At 47.9% G+C, this 21,416-nt stretch overlaps 1 protein-coding gene across 1 annotated transcript in view; it reads right to left on the reverse strand.

Annotated features, from left to right (window-relative positions):
* LOC128825394 (collagen alpha-1(I) chain-like) overlaps positions 1–21,416 on the reverse strand; it is a 244,043-nt gene that overhangs the window by 116,151 nt on the left and 106,476 nt on the right. Inside the window, exon 7 of the mRNA XM_054007881.1 lies at positions 12,638–13,507. Coding sequence (XP_053863856.1) covers positions 12,638–13,507 — 870 coding nt within the window. The remainder of the gene's footprint in view (positions 1–12,637; positions 13,508–21,416) is intronic.

Genomic DNA, 21,416 nt, shown 5'->3' on the forward strand with positions numbered 1-21,416 from the left:
TGGCTGGGTGGAAATCAATAGCATGACTGTCACAGGACCTGTCTACATGGGGCACTCAGGAAAATTAATATGGATTAATGAAAGGTGGGACTTTAAAGTGAATTAGTTAAACTGGATTAAACCCATATGGGCGCACTCATTCAAATTAAAGTGGCATTAATTCAGTTTTTCTTAGTTAAAATAAGATGAATTAAGGCCACTTTAAGAAACTCAACCCAGCTACATTGCTCGGGGCGTGAAAAATCCACACCTATGAGTGAAGTAGTTAAGCCAACTTAAATCCCCTGTATAGAAAGCACTAGGGAGATGGAAGAAAATAGCTACCACCTCTTGGGGAGGTCTATTTACTGCAGCAATGCGAGAACCAGTAGTAAGTGTCCACACTGGGGCACTGCAGGGTTTTTAATGTAGACATAGCCGGATTCCTTTTTTTTTGCAGGAAAATGCTGATTCCCACTACATCATCCTGTTCCAATTGAAGGGTCCGTTTTGTAGGGAAGGTTTAGTGCTAGATGGAAAATCTAGTCAAAACACAAGGGAGACCCTGATCCAAATCAGGTCAGACTTGAACAGGAGACTCCCGCATCCCAGCTGAGTGCCATATGCACTGGGTTATTGGCTATACAGGGGTGAGACAGAGCTGGCCACATGCACATAGGACAGGGAAACAGTTTCAGCAATGTAAATCCCACTGATGATCAATGAGACTTTGTTTCTTGACTGCCTCCGTCACTTTTAAAAATGGTACGTAGCAGCCTTGGAAAATGTGATCCAATCCTTCTATTTGACAGTAGCCATCTTTAGTTTGTAAAGCTTTTTGCTCAGGAAAAGGATGAAGTACAAATATCATCAGCGGTGGTGGGGGTGGTATATTTGTGTTTTCAGTTGTTTGTAAGGAAAAAAAGCTCTACATCAAGTTCTCTAGTCCAGTGGCTCTCAGCCTTTCCAAACTACTGTCCCCCTTTCAGGAGTCTGATTTGTCTTGTGTACCCCAAGTTTCACCTCACTTAAACAACTACTTGCTTATAAAATCAGAAATACAAATACAAAGTTGTCACAGCCACACAGTTACTGAAAAACTGCTGACTTGCTTCTTTTTACCAAATAATTATAAAATAAATCAATTGGAATATAAATATTGTACTTACATTTCAATGGATAGTATATAGAGCGATATAAACAACTCATTGTATGACATTTTAGTATGAACTGACTTCGTTAGTGCTTTTTACAAAGCCTGTTGTAAAACTAGGCAAATATTTAGATGGAGGAGTTGTATTCCTGGAATGCCTCTATGTACCCCTGGGGCTACGTGTACCCCTGGCTGAGAACCTCTGCTCTAGCCTAATACAAATTCAGCTCGTTAGCTACTGTAAATCAGCGTAGCTCTATTAAAATCATTAGAGCTATGTCCCTGATCCCCAAATATACCACCTGCATCAACAACACTGGTGATTTCAATTGCAGCAGGAAGCAAACACCTTGAGTCCTGAGGGAAAATTGCAATTCAACACATTCGTTCTGGGCCTGGGGATTTTTACTGAACACAGCCTGCAAGCCAAGCCAACACGTGACTGGTAGCTCTGTAATGCAAGTCCTGTTCTACTAAGCACTGAACGGAGACACCGCCCCCTATCCCCTTCCCCCCCACGTGGGGCTCCGTTCACCCAAGAGTTTAGCTTGAAGGGGGGTAGCATTCATATGGACTTCTGTCAGCCAAGCAAAAAAACCAACCAACCAACCAGTCTCCTTTCACGCTGAGTAGAAGACGAAACAAAGAGCCATAGTCTGTATCAATTATCAATATCCTTCCCTGGACCACCAACCTGGGCCGGCTCTGGCTTTTTTTGCCGCCCAAGGCAAAAAAGCCTCCCGCCACCCCCCCCCCCCCCACCGTGGCAGGGGAGGGCGCCGAGCCCGGCCGGAGCGCTGGCGGCGAGCCCGCCGCGGCTCCGGTGGCAGCCAGAGCACCGGAGGGAGGGCGGCGAGCCCAGCCGGGGCTCCGCTCTCCCCCGGCGGCCAGAGCGCCAGAGGGAGGGCGGCGAGCCCGGCCGGGGCTCCGCTCTCCCCCGGCGGCCAGAGCGCCAGAGGGAGGGCGGCGAGCCCGGCCGGGGCTCCGCTCTCCCCCGGCGGCCAGAGCGCCGGAGGGAGGGCGGCGAGCCCGGCCGGGGCTCCGCTCTCCCCCGGCGGCCAGAGCGCCGGAGGGAGGGTGGCGAGCCCGGCCGGGGCTCCGCTCTCCCCCGGCGGCCGGAGCCGGAGCACCACGCCACACCGCCCCCCTCCAGGTGCCGCCCCAAGCACAAGCTTGGTGGGCTGGTGCCTGGAGCCGGCCCTGCCACCAACAGCAATGAAAATTACTCATCAAACTGCTCTGTCCATATTTCCCAGTTATATTTGAGGGTAGCTGCCTTGGCACAGGAATAACTCAACTATCATTCTGAAGAAGAGGCCATTATCCAGAACGTTGTACTGGAACAACATTGGCCAACAGGTATGAATTCCACATGGCTTCATGCTTTGTGGACGTCCAGCCGCAGACGTTCCGGCCCCGTGCACAGCAATTTTGAGGCTTTTTTTTTTTTTTTTTTTAATAGAATCATATGGCGCACATTTCTCCTGAATGACAGCCACCTCGGGGGAGTTCATCCTAGAATATGATTCTCTGTAAAATGCCTGATGTTTAAAAGTGCTATTGGAAAGTTCTGGCTGACTTTCAGGATGTGTGTAATGCCGACGGACGCTGTTGTGGGTAAAATATAAAGCAGCTCTCGGGTATAAAAACACAACAGAGCTAGGAGAGGCAGCCATGGACATGAATTAGTCCTGCTGATTATTTGTGCTAGCAACCCACCTGTTTAATGGGCGGTGTGTGGAGCGATCGTCTGTGATTTCGCTCTCCACACAGCCGCCCAGAATATAAGAGCTGTGGGCACAAATGTCTCTAAGTATTTATACCATGCCCACATCCATGGTCTCTGGAAGCTATAGCCAGTGGTCTCAAATCTGGGCACCTACCAACTTGTGCATATTAACAAGTGGCCTGATTTGCAGAGATGTTGAGTCTCCACATCTACCACGGAAGTCAATGAGAGCTGGGAAATTAAGTTCTAGGTTCCTACTGGCTTGGGATGCTCGCACAGCTGAACTGTTGGAGCGACCGGCTGGAATCGGGCATTCTAGTGCGGCTACCAACCTCTCTTCTCTCGTACGAGACCAGCCCCTCTGCATCCCCAAAGGGCGTTTCCAGGCAACACTATACTGCTTAAGACTATCAAAGCCTCCTTGTGCTGCCCCAACTGCATCGGTACCTTCCTCGAGTCCCTTCCCTGGTTTTCCTCACCCTTTACCTTCAGGGCCTTGCTCAGTTCTGCTCTCACCTAACCCCTTGCTAAAAGAAACCCACCAGTTCAGCTGGTTATACTCACATTCCATCCTGAACTGCCATCTCGCTCTCTCTGTTTCTCTAAATTCTCTTCAACATCTGCTCTTCTTTTGTCTCCTCTGCCTGCTTTTTATTATTTATATCGCCCCCCCCGCACCCTTCCCCGAAGAATCACTCTTCCCATTCACCCCTCCCTCTTTTCCATCTTCTCTCAGATGACATCGCCGGACATTCTCATCCCTGAACTGTTAGTCCGTGCATGTTGCGAGTTAGCGGATAGCCCCTTCAAAGGCCTCAACGTCTCCCTATAACCTCTTTGCATTCACACTGGGGAGACCTACACGGCGGCGCAGGACTTTCTCTCAAGCAGGGCAAACCATTCAGCCAAAATTGGGAGGGAAGGTTGATTTTGTGGTTAAGGCACTGGACGAGGTCTCAGGAGGGCTGGGTTCAAATCCAGACTCTGCCACTGCCTTCCTGTGTGACCTTGGGCAAATCACTTATGCTCTGTGTGTCATTTCAGATTATAATCCTTCCTTCTGCCCTTTGTCTGTCTAGTCTACTTAGACTGTAAGCAACTCAGGACAGGGACACTCACACTATGTTGCTGTTAGCTCAGCCACGGCACAATGCGTCTCCAATCTCAGCTGGAACCTCTACATGCAACTGTCATACAAATAATGACTAATATTGAAATTAATCTGTACCTGAGTCTCATAAACAGACTGGTACTTTCAAAGCGAAAAAAATCCCTCTTCCATGGTCTTGGCCATGGGCACATATTATAAACTACGCTGTGTTCATGTTTGGGATACTCCATCTTTCTGTATTTTGATGGACAGTGAACTGATTAGATTATATTCTCCTAGCTCACATTAATGAATAGCCACCATAAATTCACAAAATAAATGCCATCTCACGAGGGAAATATTACAGACAAACATAATAATCCTGATAGATGATGGACAGAAAGAGGTGAAGATTTGGGAGTTGTTACTGAATGCAACAGTCATCATGGCATCAGCTACAATTTCACAGTATATATTTCTCTCTCCTTACAAGCCAAATTCCTCTTACATTGATACCATTTAAAGCAAGACAAAACACATTCACAGCACCAGGAATAATGGACTCAATGGCTGTAGCATTTCAGAGCAGAAGATGAAAATTGATCCATGGGGTCTCTTAAGAAGAAAGTTCGTATTTTTCTCGGTAAATTATACTCTGTCATTCTGGAGCATAATCCTTCATCTTCCAGAGCAACCTGACATTTGTAACTGCATGTGTCATGAAACAACGGATAACTCCTTAGAGAAAACCAGAGTTATGCTTCTGCATTTGCTTCCCCTATGGAATCACAATGGGTTTCTATCAGATTTCAGGGTAAATCCTGGAATACAAAACATGCCAATTCCTTCAAATAACCAGTGCTAAATTTGATTAACAAACAAACAAAAAATGAATAAAAAAAGCCTGACAATACTTACAAACTACCTTGAACCCGTCCCATATAAAACATTGGCGGTCAAAACCCCAGCACAGAAGCTTCTAATGTGGTTAAATCTTTGGAAGAATGAGACACAGAGATCATAAGCATCAACAGTTTTTAAAATAAAAAAAATACTTTGCACTTAATGTAGTGCTTTTCACCTCTAGACCTCAGATCTCTTTACAAACGCTTAAGGAGTATCATCATTCCCACGTTTCAAATGGACAGACAGACACGTAGGGGAGAGAAATGACTTGACCAAAGTAACCTGGGAAATCAGGAGAAGAGTTGGGAATAGAATCCAGGTTACCCAATCTCAAACCTTTACTTAGTCCACTACACCCTACTCTGATGCCCCTCTCTGCAAAGACTAGGCACAGTCTGACCTGGTTAGCAAATGCCGTCTGTGCAAAGTTATTAAGGAAGGCTCCATCTAGGATTCATTATGTGGGCAGCTACTCAAAACAGTTTGCAAAGGCATAAAACTTCTGCTGAGGAACTGCAGCAAAGCAGAGACACGCAGGCTGCGCTAGAAAGTGGAAAGCATCCTTGCTTTAGGAGTATGACACATTAGCAGCCCAAAGGAAGATCAATTGCTTTTTCTTTGCACAGACAGAGAGACGTCAATAGAATATGCTAGGAGTGTCCTTTCCCAACATTAAGCATAAACACCGCTGCATTAACCTTGCCCGGGTTAAGAGCTGCATCCCCTTGGCTCCCGCACCAACATGGCTGTTGACCACAAACCTCATGCTATCTCCATCTGCCTGTGCTGTACTGCCTTCTAAAGGCAACTAATGCTGCCAGGGCGGAGCAGATGAACATTGACGCTGCAAGCACAGCCTCGCTTTCCCCAGCTCTCCGTCCAGCAGTGAATCATGATCTCAGAAGCCAAGTGTCAGACCCTGTGCAGAGCTAAATGGGATCAAAATGTTAAAGCGATCGCTTGGCTTTTCCAAAGCACAGAAAAAGCCAGACAGGGCCATTTTCAAGAGATCAGAAATATACAAATCTAGAACCAGAGAGACTTGTGCATGCAAATAAATAGAAATCTGAGTTTGTGAAGGCCAGGAAGGAGGAGAAGGGACAACCAGGGCACTCTGGAAACAAAGACAAACTGAACATGTAAGACAGGGAGCAAACCAGGCTTCCATTCAAGACAGGTTGAATACCTTTATTGCCATGTTGCCCTGGCTATCACTTTTCCACAGCCCTGCGGAAATGGGACATTCTACTGAGCTCGGAAGAGGGAGAGGAATTCTCATTATTGCAGCCCAATCATGACTCCTGGGTTCTAATTCCTGACTCACCCTAGGGCTTTGGCCATATCATTCTGCCTCAGTTTCCCTCCTTATTTCTACTACAGTGGCACCTAGAGCCCCCAGACAAGACTGGGCCCCCACTGTGCAGGGCGCTGTACATAAGAAGAGATTGTCTTTTGTATAAGTGTTTGGGGGGCAGAGACTAAGGGTGGGAGCAGGAACAGAGGCACAGAAAGGAGGCCCCTAACTTTGTTGCTCAGTAGTTGTGCAACCTTTGGGCCCAACACCCAGACCTTAATTTTAGGGACTTTAAGGAGAAGTCTGTCCAATTTACCCCAAGCAGACTTTGACTCCCCCAAAAGGCGAAGTGTCAGAGACTGCATGAAGTCCACCAGGGACTTAGCTGTTGCTGTAGACTTAATGTGGAAGGTGCTAAGATATGTGGCAATGGGCGTCAGTATAAAGTTTTAAGAGAGGAGAGAGGATGTGATTAATATAAGCTTAAGAGCCTTAACTAACTCTGGGTTTCTTGTGTCTGTAATGTTTGTACTATTTAAAAACAGAAATCAACAACCATAATTCCATGTGAAAGCCCCCCCACTCCCTATTTAATATCAGTGCTATTCTGTGCTTCCCTTGCCTGGCACCAATCCACCACCCAGTCTTTGGCATCACAGACGAAAGAGATCTCGATTCATTTCTCACTCACCGCCGACTCAGGGGAGCCCTTCGCCCTCTGCCTTGCTGAGCTGCCTATGACAAACCAGTCAGGGATGAATGTCACCCCGCTCAATATTAAATACAGAGGAAGCCACAGGGTTTCTCATCAGAACTCCTTCCTCAAGGCAATGCCCTCTCTCTTCCTTGGCGGTTCCCTTCTATGCTGCCATATCCATCCACCTCTTTGGGACCTGTTCTTATGGGGTAGGGTCCTCGATGTTGGGGGTGTGATTCCCAGTTCACGTCAAGCTCTCCTCAAGCTAGTGTGCTACAAATAGTAACGTAGGGACAGTAGCACACTCCCGTTTGTAGCGCGCGAGCTCCTTGAGAGCTGCCCTGGGTTCGTGAGTTGGAAATCGCACCCCTCGCTCCAAGTGCAGACGCCACCTCGGGCTTTCTTTGTGGACTTGGTGCAGCCGGGACTTGTCCTCAGTGGCGCTGCTCCGCTTCCAGACAGCGCGATCTCCTCCCTAGCCGCCCGCGCTCAGCCTGGCTTCCTGAGGCAGCACAGCGTGCAAGTCCGAATTCAAGCCAATCGAGCATCAACCCACCGGCTCTCATGCCTGTTGTGCCTCCCGCCCCCTCCCCACTTTCAGAACCAATGAGCACCCCTGCGTTCCTCCACTGTGCTATTGCTGGGGTCTGCAGCACTTTAACCCAATCCCTCTGCTGGGTCTCTGCTAACTCTACAAGCAGAGTTAGGCAGCAAGAGCCAGCACAGGACACTGGGACAGACGACTCCGCTGGAGACACCAATGGTCCAACTCCTCTCCCGGTGGCAAAACTCCCCAGTGCCTGGCTCGAGAGACAAGCACCCAATTCCAAGCGATAGGAGGCTGGCCTCCTTCCAGCAGCCGATACCCTCCAACTCCTCTGCACTGAGGAGCCCTGACCCAGCCTTTCTAGCTGATAACACCCTGCCACGCTGGAGCTTCCCTCACCTGCCTGTCTCTGTGTGACTGCAGCAGGGACTAGCTGGGCTCCTCTTCCTCATCACAGCCTCTGTGGATTCATCTCCCCCTGTGCATACACTCGCCCTCAACATCCACTGCACCTGGGAAACCCGGCCCTATCCTGAATAGCACTCAGCTTCCCTCGCCTCCTCCAGGGTCTTCTCCCATCTCCAATCCCGCCAACTGGGTTCCCTGCCGCTTGGAAATTGTGCACTGAAAAGACAGGACCTAACACAATCCACACTGTGCACTGGATTAGTAGCTTTGCTTAGTGTCACCCTCCCTCCCTCCCTCTCCTCACATCACATCATGTCACATCTATTGCAGACTGTGAAGCCCTCAGGCCAGGCGCCCTGTCTTTGGCCTTTCTGCAAAGCACCAGGCACAGCTGTGCAATCGACAAAGCAAGAAAGGAGAGTCTGAAGCACTGAGCCAGGCTAAGCAGAGCAGAGCCCACTGGGTAAGGCCAGAACTTACAGCAAGAATCAAGACATCTGGTCCAGTAGAGAGACATATTTGGAGCAGCAGAATTTATTGCCACGTTCACAGGGGCCTGTGCATTGTGTGGGGCCCTAGGCAATGGCACCGACCTAAAACCAGCTTGGGAGAAAAATATTTTCCAGATTTAATGCCTTCTGGGACATAGTTAAACACTTGAAAAATCCATCACTTCTTTGCTTTAGTCCCTGGGGCATTTTCACAACCTTTCGATGGGGCTTGTGCGCCTAAAACCACCTAGATGGGCTGGGCGGCTCAGAACCCCAGTGAGAAATGGGATCGACACAGGCCAATTGCCAGGCCTCCGATTTACAAAAGGAAACACCTGAAATTACTTGAAGCAACTCCGAGTCCCTGGATCATAGTTACAAGCCAGGTTACGTTTTTCCATTCAGGATCTGCCTCATGGCAGATGTTAAGACAAAATTAACTGGTCACACATATGCGCTGTACTATGGGGAGCAGGGCTAAAATCACTGACCCACAACTCGACTCCCACTTCAGACAAGTGGATGAAACACACCAGAGCAGGCCCGTGTGCAGAGGGCTCTAGAACAAGGAGTGTGACCTACAAGGGACATTTAGAGCTGGCTGAAATATTTTGGTTGAAACATCTTTTCAGCAGTCGATTTTTCAGTTTTGTTTAGCCATAAAAGAACAGTTCTACCAAAAAAAAAAAAAAAAAATCGAACTAAACACCAATTTTTCCCCTCCTGAAATATTTGGCAGGAAATGTACAGCTTTCTTCTACTAGCTTTAATCACTTTGGCTTCTGCCAGGCTAGGCCATGTCCACCGAGTACATGGAGCTGACATTTTGTTGCATGCTCTGCTCATGTGATTCTCCCTGTCCTGGTGGCAAGACAGCAGGATTGTCAAAAGTCGTAAAAACTTTGTGACTCTTGGAGTCTTCTTGGCATCTGTTCTATTCTCTAGTGTAGTCCTGCAGGCAAAAACAGCAGCAGCAAGAAAGTGGCTCGGGGGGGAGGAGGGGAGGGGGGAACCTAATGGACCTAAATTTAAATGTCAAGTGACCCAATACCCTGGTGATAAAACACATTTTGTCTGAGGATGGGGGATGGGAGATGGAGCAGAATTGATCTTGTGACTGGGACAGAATTCTCTTAGGGCTGATTATTTTACATACAGTTAGTTGTTGCCATTAGAAAGTCACCCACGGCAGTTATAGGGAAATCACTGTGGTATTTGCTGTACCACTGTGTGGGAACTGTGGGTAAAGGATGACCATTTAATGACAACGACTGGAGAGCCGGAGCACACGTACAACCACGTAAAACCGGCTGCTGGTAGAGAACTTGATACATGCAGATTATTAAAGGGAAAAGCAAATAACTCAGAATTCTAGTCCTGGAAGTTTGTTTAAGCAGAGATGGTCCAGATGGCTTTCATTGGATGGTGGACAAACATCCATCCATCCAGCCAGCTAAGATCATGTTCATAGCTGTTATCAGAGGCTGAGGCCTTCACAAATGGAGGGTTAATGCAGTCTGTGATGGACGTGGAACTGCGCTGTAGTAATGTAAGAATACTGTATGTTGACCTAGTTATTGGGATGGTCGCTGTATGTGATATTGGGTTAAATCAACAGCGCTGTTAGGAAAGAAAGTGGAAGGTGAAAACAGTGACTCTGGATAAGAGAGAGAGAGACACACACACACACACACCTAGGGTGACCAGACAGCAAGTGTGAAAAATCGGGACAGGGGGTCGGGGGTAATAGGAGCCTATATAAGAAAAAGCCCCAAATATCAGGACTGTCCCTGTAAAATCAGGACATCTGGTCACCCTACACACAACCCACTTGGGGGTTACAGGACAATGGGAGAGCCACTGACTTTGAGGAGACTGGCTCCACCTTCTGCTGAGTCCGCCAAGCTGGTTTTGGACAGCAAGGCTAAAAAGCCTGGGAACAGAGAGAACAAAGAGCTCTGGCTGGATAAAAAAGGGACCATCTAGGGAGAGACAGTTGTTGGGGACCTGTTCAGGGGAACAGACTGACACCCACTGGGGTGTCAGGAGACAGGTCTGCCCGGTCCATCATCACCGGGTGGCAGGACTTTAAGCAAGACAGACGTGCACATAGACTGGTCATTGCACTAAAATCCCTTTTGTCTCATGTCTTCAGTGCTACTGTGAAGATTAAACAAGCTTGGTTTATGAAGGCCGGCTGGCCACTGTATTCACCTCTGGTCACACACTACCAAAGGGTAGCACAGTTGTCACACACAGGGATGTAGCCAAGGGCCCAGTCTAAGATTGGGAGAATCAACTGATTCCACCCCAGGAAAGGTAAAGGCCCAAGGCCTGGTACCTGAGGTACACTCGGAGAGGGGATGGAGATGCAGCTAGCCCTGGACCCATGGCATAGTCTTTCCCCACCCGCGAGGCGGACAGGTTAGTCCAACAAGGGATCTCTGGGCGGCACAGGCGAGGGAGATGAACAGCAGGTGTAGGGAAAACAGCAGCGTGCCAGGTCCTCAGCAAACATGCTGCATATTAAGCACCATGACTCTTCAAAACCTCCCTCCTTCACACAACCCTTCCCTCCCCAGGCCTGCACCAGCATCTTGGTTATTGGCTCAGGCAGCTGCCCATTGACCCAGGCTTCCTGTCTCTGCTCCCGCAGCACTAACCTCAGCCTGGTTCCACAGAGCCAGTGATGGATGCCCCCTGCCCACCCCCACAACACGTACTGTTGTTTGGGGGGTGGGAGAGGGAAAGAAAGCAACAAAGAAAAGGGGGAGAGCTGAAGACAAATAAAATATAGAAGGTCGGGCAAGACATACATAGAAGGAAGGATGGTTTAGTGAATAGGGAACCTGATTGGGCCTCTGGATACCTGGATTCTATTCCTGGTTTGGCCACTGACCCACTGTGAAGTCCTGGGTGAGTGATTTTGCCTCTCTGTGCTGCTGTTTTACCTCCTGCCCTGCTCTGTGGGGCAGAGACTGTCTTTCACCATGTATTTGGACAGCACCTAGCACACTGGGGACCTTGGGTGGGATTTCAAGGTGCTATTGCTATACAAACAAACAACATGGAAAAACAAGAGAAGAAAAAATGGGAGGAGAAAGAGAGGAAATGGAGAGAGCGAGGGCAGCAATTGTTCTGGGACATGGTGCAAGGGCACAAGAGAGGTGGGTCACATGCATCCACCAATCTGTGGTGCATTGAGGACTGTGTTGGAATTGCAAACTATCATTTTAAGACTGCAGGTGCGTGTGTGTGTGTGTGGGGGGGGAACATCCTGCTTGCAGGCAAGGGGCTCCATAGGGAAGCGTGCCATGATGAGTCAGTCTGTACAGAGCCAGTCTAGAGCAAGGTGCGGGGAGTTGTGTCTCACTGTCTTAGGGAGCAGTCTGCTTTCTCTCTCTCTGTTTTGGGGTTCTTGTGTGTTATCGGTTTGAATTCTCAGAAATAAAGTTGTGTTATGTTGCAATCTTCCAGCCAGAGTAGTTTAATCTAAGTTCTCTCTCTGTGTCTATGCTGTGAACATAACACAATCCATCACCAACCGGGGACTCTAGCAAAAGTAAGACGCTGGAATCACGGGGGGGGGGGGGGGAACTTCTAACCCTCAGGATGCTTTAGCTCAAAAGTGCCTGTATTCCTAGAACCCTCAAATGATGCTTTGGTTGACGTGAGAATTACGAACAGGAGGACTTTTCTGAAGTTTGCCAATGCTGTAGAAGGCACCAAGGCTTTCAAGCCTTCCTGGGCAGCAGGGAAGCAGCAGCAGCTGCTCTTGCAAGTATCATTGCAAACCCTCAAAATTTTAGAAAGCATTTGCCTTTCTTTCAGCCAATGAGCTGGATTTTACTTCTGTCTGCCCAGGACTGTATATGCGTCATCCCCTCCACATTCATTCATCTAGAAAAAGGGGGGGACGGGACGACAGTGACGCCACTTTAAGGGTTAACAGTTTAATATTTTACAGTAGACTGCCCGTAGTTGTGGGGGCAGGGCTGAAAGGGAGGGAAGGACGAGGTGTACCTGGGTTATTGCCGAGTGCTCAATTCGGCATTAATGGCTGCCTCCTGCGGTTACTGATGGGGACAGGGAGCAATGACAGCTCAGCATGGCTGCCAGAGGGGTGGAAGTCTCCTGACCTCACCAGCTGTCAGGCATGGAGAAGAGCCTCCAATATCTGAGCCTCTTCTTCAGACACCTCCCCGCCTTCCCCCAAATCCACGTGCCGTTGCAGTCACGGTCGCTTGTAACTTCTGTCTGCTTCAGTTACGGTAAATGAGAATTCCCCACTGTATACAGAACTGTTCCCTCAAACACAACCCCTCACACCTCACTTCACTTACAGGCAAACCTGGTGGTCCTTGCGGCCCCCGGGGTCCTGGCTTCACTCGAACCTGTTGCCCGTCTGCTGCTGTCCACAAGACACCGGCCTGACCATGGTCCTCACTCCCCTTTGCTTCACTGCCTGTCTTCCCTCGGTGCACGACCCCTTTGTTGTGCTCTGTGGGGACCACCTCAGTATCCAGTGATGTCTGCATTGGTTTCACAGCATCCTCGGGGCTTAGGGAAGCTTTAGAAGGGCTCTCTAGGGTTCCTTCACCCACAGGTGCCTCCGCCTTCCTATGGGAGTCAGAAGAGGGGGCTCTGGCTATGTTTCCTGCAGAGCCCACTATCTGGCTGACCTCTGCAGAGACTTTGGAGAAGATGGAAGGGTTGTCTAGGTCTATGATGGCATCAATCGGTTTGCTGGGTGAGAACCAGGTCCGAGAGCCTGTGTCTCCCTTCAGCTTTTCCGTAGTGATGTTCTCATCCTGGGGTTTCGAAACGTGGTCTTTCTTGGAAGCCGGTCTGTTTACTTTGGTGGAGGTTCGCGAAAGGATAATGTTGTCATCAGCCACCTGAACATCTCGACGCCCAGAAGGAGGAACTGAGGTAACCGTGGTAATGGAATCACTGGCATTTCCTGCGACCTCCAACTCGCTTCTGCCAACCCCGGGCCTGCCAGGTCCTGTGATTTTATTGTTCAAAAGCTCGAAGCCTTCCTCTTCAATAGAAAGGTGTTCCTCCTCTTCCTCCTCCTCAGCAGAGAGCCTTTTAGTAGAAGGGGCTGAAGTGAGGGCACTTCCATTGGGGCTGGGCCTAAGGTTCTCTTGGGAATTCTCCCACACCAGGGGTGGCCGCACGGCCAAATCTGAAGTGGTAAATTTTGAGCCCTGAAAGGGAGGAAGAAGAAAGGACATTTTTAACCATTTTAACCTGACAAGACATTCTCTCTTCGCATTCCAGGCCTTTGGAAAACACCTGCTGTTGGCCATGCTGGTCCAGAAACAACCCATGTTTATTAGCTTTTAGGTCCAACCTTTTCTCCCTCACCCATGAGAAAAGGGGCATTGGGTAGGGCTGGGTAACAGCGGCATGGAGCAAGTAATTCATTTATTTTTGATTATACAGAGTTGCTGGGTTGTTTGGTTTGATCTGATGTAGTGGGAAGACTAGTTTATCCCTAATTTCAGGGCAAAATGGAACTTCTCAGCTAAGGAGCCAGAACCCAGAGCTCCTTAATTTACGAGCGTCATTTTAGAAGATTGCTAAAGGCACCCAGAGCATTGGCCAAGTGAAATTCTAGGCCACGGACAAAACTTTAACATGTAGCCGCTTCTCTCAGCCTCGAACTAAAGGGTAAAACAAAATTAAACACCTGTTTTTGTGGAGGGGCACCAGGGGCCAGAGTTATGAGGATGGAAATCCAACTCTGGTGCAAGCGGATTTAACTGAAGTCCACGGAGTTACACGAGGCACAAATCCATAAACCCAAAGTCTCTGAGATACAACTTTCAAAGCACTTAAAGTCTCCTTGTGGTCTCAGTGCAGTCACACGCTCAGGCATGTCTCAATTAAGGGCAACTGCTAAGCTCCCAGCCCTTACTCTGAAACTTCCTCTTCCATTTAACAGCAGCTGGAATAACACTCTAGGCAGCAAACCTCCTTGAGGGTCCAGCAGGGAAGGGGGTTGGGAGGCAGGGAGAAGGAAAGATAAGAGGAAGTGCAGTCTCTGGGACATCTGTGGCAAATTAATGAATTAAACATGGTGACTGGCAAGGGTTTCATTCTGGGCTAGCCCATCATAGTAAACTGCCCCCTTAGGGATGGTGAAAGCAGCAATTGTTCTTGCAGCTTCCTAGCACAAGAGAGATGGAGTCCCGGTACCTCACCCTTCCCCATACAGTGACAGGGGAGGGGGAAATCATGACATTAAAAAAGTTCCAAACTCAAAAAGAAAATAACCTCCCTAAACAAGTAAGATGATCTACCCAAAGTGGTTTCGCTGCATTAGAACATATGTTAAACTTCATCTTCAGTAACTCCAGCGTAAGTTAACAGTGAGGTCTGAATCCAGAATTTGTTGTCTGTTGTCTCAGACTGTAAGCCCTTTTTGTTCTGTGTCTGTAGAGTGCCTAGCACAACTGAGTCCTGGTCCATGACTAGGCGCTACCACAATACAAATAATAAATCACAATCAGAATCCTCTTAAAGCAGTCACTAGAGGGAGACCACACCCCACATTTGCGTTTCCCTTTTAAATCTCCCACAACTGCAGCTCCATTGGTGATAGCAACAGCAGGAATGCTAGTGTAGACAGAGTTATCAGCCTTGTTACCAGGGTTATACTATTGTAAAATGGGGACAGACCAGGAAGGAATACTCGGGCTAGAGAGGATCTCATGTACATCCACATCTGCCGGGATCTTGCTTTGAGCAGAACTGGTTAGCAACATCATTTAGCCCAACTGTTTGTTAGGCACCTGGTCTTGGTTAACAGACCTGCTGTTGCTTATTTAGAAATGCTGAATTAATCGGTCACAAACAGCTAGTGCACCACGAGGCAAAATCAAGAGAGGAAACATATAACTAAACTTCCAGAACATGTGGTGCCTCATTTAACATGACAGGAGGGCGGGAAGAGGTGGAAACCAGGAGGAAGGAAAACAGACCTCACTCCGTTACCCTGCCCACAGCTCTGTTTCTGTAACAGTGTTAGAAGAGGCCTGGATTCACAAGGAAGCAGGGCCAGGCGGGTGGGTGTCCATCAAAGCCATGATCCTGCTGATAAGTTAACACAACACAACCATCCCCTTTTAAGTTCACCTATTAGAATCAATGAGATGCTGTCTTGATTACAGAGAAACCTGAACAAGATACAGCTCTTATCAAGCAACTTCTTATCTTGTGCCCTAAGGTATTGCCAACATCCTAGGTAGAGCTGGGCAGGAAAGTTTCCCCGTCCCATGAACATTTTTGAGATTTTGAAATTTTGGCCCTTCCCAAATCAGGACAAAGTGAAAAATCTCAAAAATGTTCATGATCCAGAAAGGAGGAGGGGGAGAATTCAGTTCCAGTTAATGGAAACATTTTGTTTTGACTGTGCCCATTTAAAAATCTGTTTTTACTCTAATTAACTTACATTTCAAAACAAAAAGTGGTTTCAAACTGGAAAACCAAAACCATTTTCATTTCCAATAGGTCAAAAGAAACCTTGACCATTTCAAAACGTTTTAAAAAATATTTCAAGTTGAGAACTCCATCAAAAGAGACCCTTTTCCCACAGAAAATTCTGATTTTGCTGGATCAGCATTTTTCAATGAAAAACGCTGTGTCAAAATATTGCTGACCAGCAACGATCCAGGTATGATTCTCTCCTCATGCAAGTTTTACCCTGGTGTAATTCCAGTGACTTCAGAGGAGTAGCTCCCAATTTACACTGGAGTAAGAGGAGAATCAGAATGTGTCGTATCATTCTGCATATGCCATCCATTTTTGTGGGTCCTTTGGGTGCCGCTTAAGGCAAGTTGCCCTGTACTTAACAGGTATCCATACTCACTGCAGGAGTTTGTTTCAATCAGGCTGAGCGCTCACGACAAGTATTTTAAGATGTAAGCCCTGGTTACTTACTAATGGAACTAACAGCGAGCTTGCCGTGAGGATAAATGTGTTTTTCAGGAAGTCTCCCACCACAGCACTACTGTATTTGCAGAGCAATGTCCGTAGTGGAAGCACTAGTACAAGTAGAGCTCTGGCAATGACAAGCATTTTTTCCTCTCTGCTAACTAGTCCTGCTTTGAGCCAGGCTAGACACGGTGGTAAAAACGCGGATGGCTCTGTCTGTACTATCACTCCTGCTGTTGCTGTCCCCACAGTGAAGCTACTAGGAGATTTCCCCAAAAGACTAGTGTATTCAAAGCATTTTTGGCCAACAACTCCAATGTTCATTTCCTCAAGAACTAAATGAAGCCACAAATGAAACCCTGGATGACATGCTTGATTGAGTTCTACACACAACGTGTGCGTATTTGTAAAAATAGGGACATTTCTCTGTCAGTGATACTGGAGCAATACTGCTCCTTGGAACAGAGAGTTGGTTGGGCTTCTAGATGACTAAATATAGATACACACAACTTATTTAAAGGAAACTGAACTGAAACTTGGGGCCAAATAGTAAATCCTTCCGCTCTGTGGCTGTGCAAGTGCTGCTCCGTGGCACTGTACTGCAGTCATCAGGGCACTGATCTAGCTGAGTGGGTTTCAACCTGTGGGCCGTGGACTCCTGGGGGCCTGCAGACTATGTGTAAGATTTCCAGAGGGGTCTGGCACCTCCCTTCAAAAATGTTTAGGGGTCTGCAAATGAAAAAAAGGTTGAAAACCTCTGATCTAGCTGAAATAAGTGTAAACTCCATACAGTTAGATACGGCATTTCCACAATTAAAATGAAGGAAAGTCAATAACACATTGTTGTCTGATGCACAGAGTCCACAGTAATCCACTTCCTCGAGTGTCTCTCACAAACAATTCAGTCTCCTGGCAAGCCTGATTAACAGAGAAACAAACAGCCACCTCGAGCAGAAATAAAGAAGAAAAAAAATCACTTCAAAATGAATTATTTGAGTTCAGAATAAAAACAAACAACTGGAGTCCCAGGATTGAGAGGCAGCATCATCAAATCAGCAGCTCTCTAGGGTGACCAGACAGCAAGTGTGAAAAATGGGGATGGGGCGTAGGGGGTAATAGGCACCTATATAAGAAAAAGCCCCAAATATCGGGACTGTCCCTATAAAATCGGGACATCTGGTCACCCTGGCATAGCCACAGAGGTCAGTCACACTGCAGAAAGGAAGTCAGGTTAAAAACAGGACCTGGCCATGCCCCGTTCACTACCTGAAGGAAGATCTACGGAAGACAGAACCAGATCAGCAGAACAACACACAGTTGCTTGCCTGAAAAGATTTATGGACATGATATAAATATACAGCAAAATGTCCCTGCACTCTACGTGCTGTTTAACCCCAACCAACTTATTATCCTCTTTGGGGACATTCTGAAACAATTTAACGGGGGCATTTATTTATCTTCAAAGGAGCTGATATAGGCACTCTCTAAGGGGGTAGAATAAGTTTGTCTTCTGGAGAGAGAGACACACACACATACACATCAATAACTGAAGGGATGCAGATATGGGGAAAAGAACACAAACCAAAAGCCTTTACTACTTGCAATCAAACTGGACTGAACCTCCAGGACAAATAATTTCATGTTACAATACATGAGACTTGCAGCTGGGTCCTCCATGGCTGGGTGCCCATGGGGGAGATTAACACCAACTCCAAACAATTCACAGAATCATAGAAAATCAGGGTTGGAAGAGACCTCAGGAGGTCATCTAGTCCAACCCCCTGCTCAAAATTCCCCTACCTTAGGAAAGCCTTTGGCAGCCCGAGCTGCTTGCAAATCCAGCAGCAAACAACTCAGCACAAGGATCTTCATCATGTCCCGCAGGGCAAAACCAAGCATGGGAAATGGAAAGGTTAGACTGTGCAGTTGGCATAAGGGATGCTACATAGCCCCGCCCACTTCACTACCACAGAGCTAGTCCTGACAAGTGTCCTCATTTTTCTCAATGGAAGCACAGACTGCAAGTATGGCTGGGCTCCAAAGCACACCACAGATTTTGGGTTCTTCTTTTAAAAAAAAAAAAAGAAAGAAAGAAAAAGAGCCATTGCCAATTTGTACTTAAATATCAAGAGTGGGTAAGGAAATTTTATCTCGTCGGCACTGGAGTGAGCTGTCTCTCTCTGCTCCTGGCTATGTGAATATATTATAAAACTCCAGGAGCCAGGGTGTGGTCAGATTTGCCTGGAGAAAGGCTTTAGTTTAACAGAGCCCAGGGCAATGGTGTCCAACTACAGTGTCCATTTTCCCTCGCAAACCAGAAATAACCCGCAGCAGCGAGCCACAGAGTCCAGATCAACTGACTTGGGCTTGCACTCCAGGGCTAACACTAGCAGTGTAGACATCCCTGCTCAGGCTCTAGTCTAGAGGGTGCAACTCTGAGCCTGGACAGGACCATCTCCACGGCTATTTTTTAGCCCTGTAGTCCATGTCAGTTGACCCAGGTCTCTGAGACTTGCTGCCATGGGTTTTCTTTTGCAGTGTAGACATACCCTAAGTCTCAAGGACACACTGGAAGTCTGGGACAGAGCAGGGAATTAAACCCACATCTCCAAAGCCCCTGGCTAGCAGTTTAACCACTGGAGCATCCTTAATGGAGTTATCCATGGCAGTGGAAGAGAACATGTCCCACAAGCCCTTTCTGTAGCAGAACATGCCTTTGACTGGCAATCTCCTATGGGCCAGACAAAGAAAGCCCAGTAGAGGTCATCTGCATGGGAGGAAGCAGCAGGGGTTTGTGAAGGTGAGCAGTGTGGAGGTGAACAGCTCTCCGTTCCCACCCCTCCCCAGATTGGGATGCCTATGAGCGCAGACTTGTCGCGATTCTGAATTCATGAACAGGCCTCCCTGACGGCTGACGTTCTGTCTCTTAACTCCCACCGCAAACCAGAAGCCAGTGGATGCTTCTGTGGGACAAAGGGTTCGACATCAAAAAACAGAGGGAGGAGGGGAAAATAAGTAAGAAAAAATGGTGGTCTGGGGAGAAAATAAGCAATACTCCTGATAAGAGCAAATGGAGACTTTTCTTGCAGAGAGGTCCTGGTTTGTGAGTCAGAGCTTCGTGGGTTCAGGTCCCAGCGAGGGACAGATTCCTCGTCACATTTATTCGATATGCTTACAACCCTTTGAATAAAGGTGAACGACAGGGTCTGTTCCACTTGTGGCTTAATGCAAACCCCAGAGGTGCCAGCTGTGGGTTACCCTGTGGGCAGTGCAATGCCTGAACTTGCTGAGCAGTGGTTGCGTTTGCAAAGCATGATCTGAAACACCTTGAGAGGCCTGGAACAGAAATGGCACCAGGAAGATGCCAAGAAATGCGCACAGGGCCAGTGCAAGGAAGTTTCGCGCTCTAGGCGAAACTTCCACCTTGCTCCCTGCCCCCCCCATCCATCCTGAGGCTCCCCCCTCCCCCCCGCAGCAGCTCTCCAGCTCCCCCCCCAGCTCACCTCTGCTCCGCCTCCTCCCTGAGCACGCCGCCCCTGCTCTAATTCTCCTCCCCTCCCAGGCTTACGGCGCCAAACAGCTGATTGGCGCTGCAAGCCTGGGAGGTGGGAGAAGTGCAGGGGAAGGGGCGTAGGAACGCTGTAAAAAAAAAATTGGGGGCACCGCTTTTTGGCGCCCCCAAATCTTGGCGCCCTAGGCAACCGCCTAGTTTGCCTTAATGGTAGCACCGGCCCTGAATGTGCAGCACCTTTGAACAAGAGCACTCTGCAAAAGGCAGGCTTAAATCCAGCCTCTGGCCAGGGTCCTATGTCCGTCCGCTGCCCAACAGGGACTCACAGCTAGGAGCCCCTTGGCTGGGGCACTCCCAGCAGCAGGGGGAGATCGGACCCACCTCCACAAGTCTCCTCTAGCGGCAGGAACCTCTGAGGTTGGAGCTTCTTGCAGCAGGAGGAGGCACGTGGAGGTCGATCTGATCTCCCCCGTGACAGCGAGAGTGGCTGTGCAGGGGAAGGACAAGTCCTGTCCCTCCCCAGCCCAGGGGGGACTTGCAGCTAGGAACCCCCTGGCTAGGGTACTCCCAGCAGCAGGGGGGAGATCAGATTTCATGGAGAAGGGCTTATTTCATGGTCCGTGACACATTTTTCACGGGCATGGAATTGGTACGGCCCTACTCATGATACTTTGAAACAGAAAAAGAAAGGTCTCTCTTCCTGAAGCACTGCCGTCCGAACACACACTGTTGCCAGCACCACTGTTATAGATCACGACAGAGCATCCATCAAAGCATTTCAAAGCTGATTTGTGTACCCAATTAAGGTGGAGCAGACGATCAAATGAAAGAAATAAGCTGCATCTGGTTAAAAACAAGGAACTGGAGAAGGAATACAGTTCTGCAGAGAAAGCCCACCGTGAGTCCATGCACAAAGGGACCAGGTGCTCATTACACTCCCAAAGTGGGGCGGGAGGAGGGGGTGTTCTATAACATATTAATCCTGGAAAGGCCAAGGGGCTTAACAGAAGAACAGGATGGCCAAGAAATGGTTTTCCCATCCTGCAAAAATATTCATACTATTGAAATTTTTCCTGCCCTGAACTGGGAGAAAAAAAAAAAAAAATCAACATCTCAAAAAGTTTTCCTGAATCCAAAATCTGAAAAAGTTTCTGGGTTCAGGTTAACCAAAACGTTAGGTTTTGATAATTTAAAAAAAATATATTTTTGATTGCTTTTAAAATCTTCTTTTAGTCTAAACGTACTCCAAAATTTGAAACACAGCCATTTCTACTAGAAAAAACAAACGCTTTCATTTTGGGATGTTTTGACAATTTTGAAACTTACTTTCTATTCAAAAATGTTTTTGAGTCAGGAAATTCGTCAAAACCAACTCTGTTTCACAGACAAATGGGGTTTCAATTCATTGACATTTTTTGGTGAGGAAAAAAAAGGGCGGGGTTGTCAAAAAATCCCCGACCCGCTCTACTTAACAGCACATTGGTGAAATTGACAGACCTACTCAATTGGGAGGGTTGCAAACTTGAGCAAGGACTAACACACAGCTATTTGGAGAGGAAAGATGCTCTTGAGGTTAGAGCACTGGACTACGCTTAAGCGGTCTGGTACAGTTCCCAGCTCTAACACAGATTCTCTTATTCATCTGACTTCAGTGAACCCACAATATC

The sequence above is a fragment of the Malaclemys terrapin genome, chromosome 17 (assembly GCF_027887155.1).
Source record: "Malaclemys terrapin pileata isolate rMalTer1 chromosome 17, rMalTer1.hap1, whole genome shotgun sequence".
Taxonomy (NCBI): domain Eukaryota; kingdom Metazoa; phylum Chordata; order Testudines; family Emydidae; genus Malaclemys; species Malaclemys terrapin.